This window comes from Otolemur garnettii, unplaced genomic scaffold (assembly GCF_000181295.1).
Source record: "Otolemur garnettii isolate 467f Iridium unplaced genomic scaffold, OtoGar3 scaffold00026, whole genome shotgun sequence".
NCBI classification, from domain to species: Eukaryota; Metazoa; Chordata; class Mammalia; order Primates; family Galagidae; genus Otolemur; species Otolemur garnettii.
In genome coordinates this window covers 8,786,045-8,791,336 of record NW_003852421.1, presented here as the reverse complement: position 1 = coordinate 8,791,336, position 5,292 = coordinate 8,786,045, and the positions used below count along the sequence as shown (strand labels likewise).

Below are 5,292 nucleotides of genomic sequence, written 5' to 3'. Positions count from 1 at the left end.
TGCACATCACTGCAGTGGTAATTGTAGGCTCCCTCACCTCCATTTTTCCGAATGAGCAAGGATAGTTAAACCTCCATACCTATATTTAAGAACTTTGCAAATTTCAGGCTATATGCTAACTTACAGAAAGCTTTCTGAAATATTTAATCTAGTAAGAACTACGAAATGACTTCTTGCAAGTAAGAAAAGTAGGTCTCTCAGTTGTATAGACTGAAGATAAAAAAGTTTCACATGGCAGGTAGAATGGCCACTGAACACCAGGTGTAGGCTGAGGCCGGAGAATTGCTGGAGCTCAAGAGTCAGGAGTTTGGGACTAGCCTGGGCAACACAGTAGGGTGGGGGGATGTGGGAAAAAACAGAACCCACAGCTGTTTTCCAAGCACAGATTAGTGATCACTAGATGATATAAAGAAGGCACAACTAAGGCAGTTGTAAAGTCAGTAAACAATATTTTACTGAAACATTTCATAACACAGAAAATCTGTCTGAAGTGTAAAGTTACAGCCTTACACAAGAAGAAGAACAGACTTATTTTCAAAGACTAATAGGAATACAATAAATATGGAGTTTACATACTAATTTACACACAGAAACTCTGCCCCACAGCCATAAAATTTATATTGAACAGTGCAACATATAATTTAATCATCTGATTTATTTGACAGGTTTTCCTTACTAAAACACAAATAACTACCTGGTTTCATATACATATATAATATATATTTTTTATGTATATAGATATTCAACAATTTGTACAGTTTCTAAACATAAAACTCCTAAAAGGCACAATTGTCTATACAACATGTACAAAAATGGCTGGAGCTGACACAAAACAACAATTATTGGTCAAAAGTTCATGATTGCACAAATATTAGTCATGAGTTTATGCCAGAAAAATGTGCTTTAAGGAAAGGAGGGTTTTCAAAGAAACCTTTAAGTGTTATTACAAAAAGAAACAATTTAAAAATAAAGCCCACTAGGTCGCTATCACCAGCCGGTCCTCGTCCTCGTCGCTGCTCACATCGCTGAACTGCACCGTGGGCTGCCTCCGCGACAGCGCCGAGGGCCTGGGCGCCCGGCCGTCCGGGGAGAGGGCCTGCCGGCCGGCTGACTTGCTGACCCCTTCGGACTGCGCCTGCGGCGGTTCTGCGGCGGGGGCCGGCTGGCCCTGCCTGCAGGTGAGTTCGGGGTTGGGCTGCACATGATTTGCCGAGGCCGCCTTCTCTGTGTCCATCTTGCTTGAGCCATCTATCCGTCCGGGGGCTGCAGGTGGAGCCAGGACTTTGTGTGTGTTTTCCTGCTGGACGTTAGGGGACCCCTGAGGAGACTCAGTCCTGCTGACCTGGTTGGCGTCGGCTACAGCAGTCTGCGCGGGTTGTGGCTCGCGGGCTTTGCTCTGTGAAGCTGGGATTTCGGGAGGCCCCTGCCCGTCCATGGCAACTTGACCGACCGAGGGGATCAGAGCGGGCAAGGCTATGTTCAAGATCTGGAGCCCTGGAATGTGAGCCTGAGGGGCCGGGCTGCTCTGGGAGGCAGGGTTTGCCGTCAGGACCTGCAGCCCCACCGCATTCAGAGCCAGTCCTGGGGGGTGCACTTGCGGGGCCACGTTTGCATTGGCGAGGCCCACGATATTGACAGTTTCCATGCTTAACGACGGAAGCGACTGCAAGCCCGGTGTACTGAGGTTCTGAAGGCCTGGCACGCGGATTTGGCCAATGGGAATACATGGCACAACATTGCTTAATTCAGCCACTGCAGTGGGGTTTGTAGTGCCAGACACCTCTGTGATTGTGTCCCCGGAGGCGCCCATAGTTCTGTGGACAACACTGACAGCAGGGATTGTAAGCTGCACTGGCCCAGCCTGGAGGGGCACAAACGTGGAGTACGTGAGGCCAGCGGGGACCACGTGGATCCCCCCGACTGGAACCATGTTGTAAGGGGTCCTTGATTGCTGCTGGGAATGCAAAGGAAGGTGGCTGAACAAATGCGTCTGGGGAGAAGACAAGCCTGGGGTGGGCTGCAGAGTCATCTGTGGCTTCTGCTCCTGAGGGTCCGGGTGAGGCGAGGGCGCGGAAGGAATCCCTGCTGCCATCTGGGGGCTGTGCTTGGCCGCGGCAGGAGGGGGTCCGGCAGATGATGAGCTCTAAAGGAGAGAGAACAATCCTTGCCATCAGGGCTTCCTCAATCACTGAGCCAAAACGCTAGCACTAAATCTATTCCTTTCCCAGAGGTAAAAGTATATATATTTGTATTTTATAAAAATGAGAAGCTTGCCAAAATATTATATTGTGATTTTTAAAAATAAATTGCTAATTAAAGAGTCTATGACATAATTTCTTTCTTTTCTAGTACAAGTAACAGGAACACATTCTGCACAGTTCTTTGCAAATTTTCCAAACCAATTTCCTGGCTATCATCATGTACTGAGAGTAAGTCTGAGAGGTGAACACAGTTATATTCTTATGTTGTTATTATTCCTAACACTGCCAGTTCCACCTTATTTCAGAGATTAGGAGTTGCTGAGAAATTAAGATACTAGTTGGCTGTGTCAACCCTGTGGAAAAACTAACCAGAGGATTACTGAATCATTAGTAAAGAGGTGTCATTAAGAAAAAGGTCTGTTCATTCATTTGGTTCCTTCATTTGTGTTTTATGAAATGTCTACTGAAAACCAGATTTCCAGGAGTTGGAATATGTGCAAGAGATTCTGGGATAGAGAAGCTGAGTGAGTGGCTAATATTAAAGTAATAAATTGTTATCGGAAGGGTGACATCTCGTCCATCCTCCTCCCTGGTAGCCAAGATTATTATCTAAATATTAGTTTTTCCTTGATAATATCTACCTTTTCTATAGAGCTACATTATTTTACACATTAACTTAATTTCTATGTTAATGTAATTTAAACATTGGTCTAATTTGAGTAAACTATATTAATTTATGCTAGACAGTATATAAAAATCCAAGTTTTTAGTCTTTTTTTCTCCGATGTAACTCAGCAAATGAAAACCCTTCACATTTAGAAATAAATCTTAGTGCATTATTTAATACATATTATAGGTGAGAGAACTGTCAGTGAGGGAAGAATGAATTCCTCCCAGAATTAACCACTTATCACGAGATGTGGTAGCGCAGGGATCACCCCCAGCCCACTGAGAGCGCCTTTTGGGAGGACTGTGCCTGCCTTCAGCTGGTTCTTGGAGAGAAAGCCGTCCCAGGCTGCTATAGCAATGTGATCATTGAAGCAAAAAGTGAACTTGATATGTTTTTGGTTCACATTAACTTTGCCATAGAAATGGGCAGGTGACTTGCTAATGGGGACAAAGTGCAAAACATGTGAATAATGTAGTGTGAATACGTGACACCAACACCCGAGGAAAAACAAGTGTGTGTGGGGGCCTCTGGGATAAATCTCCCCAGGATCTGTGTTCCCAATTGAAACACGCATAGAATTTTTATTTTAAAAATTAAAAAAAAATTTAAGTAAATAACAATCTATAGTAAAACGAATATGTTTTTCAAGAACCATTTGGTTCTTTCACAGATTTACAATATAACATGCGAATTCTGATTACTCCAAAGGACATAAATGCTCTCTGCTCTTAAATATAAAAACAAAAAATAAAGTCATATGAACTGATCTGGCCATAAATCATTTAGGTGCCTTCTCTTCTTATGCCATGAGATTCCCATATTTAATAGGTTAAAAAGAAAAAAGAAAAGAACAACCTTTAATTATTTACCTGGGTTAAAGCAATAGCCTTTCCAGCCACAGAACTTCTCAGAACTTCTTCTGATTCAGGATAGTCCACAGACATCTGATGACATGGGGATCTGGGTGCAGTTTCTGGTGACCTGGAAGAGTCTGTAGGAGGAACCACCTCATCGTCACCCCTTGCAGCACGCTGCCCAGCCTTCCCCAGAGAGTCTGTCTTCCCACTGTAGTCAGACTGTACTGAGCTCAGGACGGTCATTTTGGTGAGTAAGGCTCTAGGCAGAATATCCATTGGGTCTGTGTGTGCCCCAGAAAAGCAATCACTAATCCTGATCTCCTCATCAGCACCCACAGAGTCCTGAAGGCTACTTCTGGACGGAAGGTGCTGCGGGCTGGCTGTGACCGAGGGTGCGGCTGACAGGACTGACTCAGTCTGGCTGTCTTCATCATCGTCTTCATTTTCATTATCGTCCTCATCTGGGCCATCAGATTCTTCAAGGTCATAGCCAGACCGCTCACAACCGAATCTTTGTTTCTCATCTAATAAAAACAACCAAGAGGATATATTACAGAATATTTTGCAAGTGGACAAAAGCAATTTTTCATTTTTTATAAGTCCGGCAACACTGTATTATAAAAGAGAAGGAGCCTGCCTGCCAAAAGCCTGGTTGAGGAGAGTGACAAGAAGATTAAGTCAGTGCAACAGGATGCAGAGGAGTGGGGCACGGAGGGAGGGGGCATGGAGAGAGGGGGCATGGCCAGGCAGGCTGTGCTAAGGATGAGGAGAAGAAAAGGAACTCCCAAGGAGGAATTAAACAGGCAGCAGGGAATACACAAAGAAGCTCAGAAATGAAGGCCTCAAATGTTTTACTTAAAAAATTGTAAAACACAACTGAACTATGTAAAACATTAATGAAGGGTTCAATGCAAATCTTTGCCTGAGCTCTTTTTCTCTATCTACTTTGAATCTTCCTTTTATTCGAACAAATTAAAACAAATACAAACAGTGATGGCATCTGCTATTTGTAAGCAACATAATTTTCTTTAATACTTGAATAGATTGTCGACACGTTTCAACTGTCCTGAGTAGAAACAGTCATTGAGTATTTAAGCTGCTTTCTTCTTTTTCATTTACTAAGAGATGTGCTCAAGTTTTCGGTCAATTTTTTCTATAACAAGACTAAAACACATTTTTCACAGAAGGGTGGTATTATCTGAAAGTCATTAATATTAACCTCCTAACACAGAATGTGAGTCTGGGTTTAATGGGGAGTATTCAAGACGGTCTAGGAAACAAGTTTCGAAATTCCCATCGGCTCATGTAGGACTTGGTTTAAAACATTCACCTATTTAAAATCTTGCCGATTAGAGGCTCTCTTCCTTAGCAAGCTAACAAACTTAAGGAAAACTGAAACATCTACCTCATTTCTTTGTCCCTGAGATATAATAAAGATGATGTCAGACAACACACAGCTCAGCAGTGACACAGTCTGCATTTACATGTATTTTCTGAAGAGTAAAAACATAAAACAAAATAAGCCACAGATACTTTTCCTGGCTTTCCCAAATGGTCTACACAT

The 5,292-nt window shown here is 43.1% G+C and overlaps 1 protein-coding gene across 3 annotated transcripts in view; it reads right to left on the bottom strand.

Moving 5' to 3' along the window:
• Nucleotides 1-432: 432 nt before the first annotated feature.
• HIVEP1 (human immunodeficiency virus type I enhancer binding protein 1) overlaps nucleotides 433-5,292 on the bottom strand; it is a 142,422-nt gene continuing 137,562 nt past the window's right edge. For all 3 annotated transcript variants that reach the window (XM_012804254.2, XM_023512310.1, XM_023512311.1), the window contains 2 exons: nucleotides 3,741-4,252; nucleotides 433-2,143 (listed from right to left, as the gene is read on the bottom strand). In XM_012804254.2, coding sequence (XP_012659708.1) covers nucleotides 977-2,143; nucleotides 3,741-4,252 — 1,679 coding nt within the window. In that variant the 3' untranslated portion in view covers nucleotides 433-976. The remainder of the gene's footprint in view (nucleotides 2,144-3,740; nucleotides 4,253-5,292) is intronic.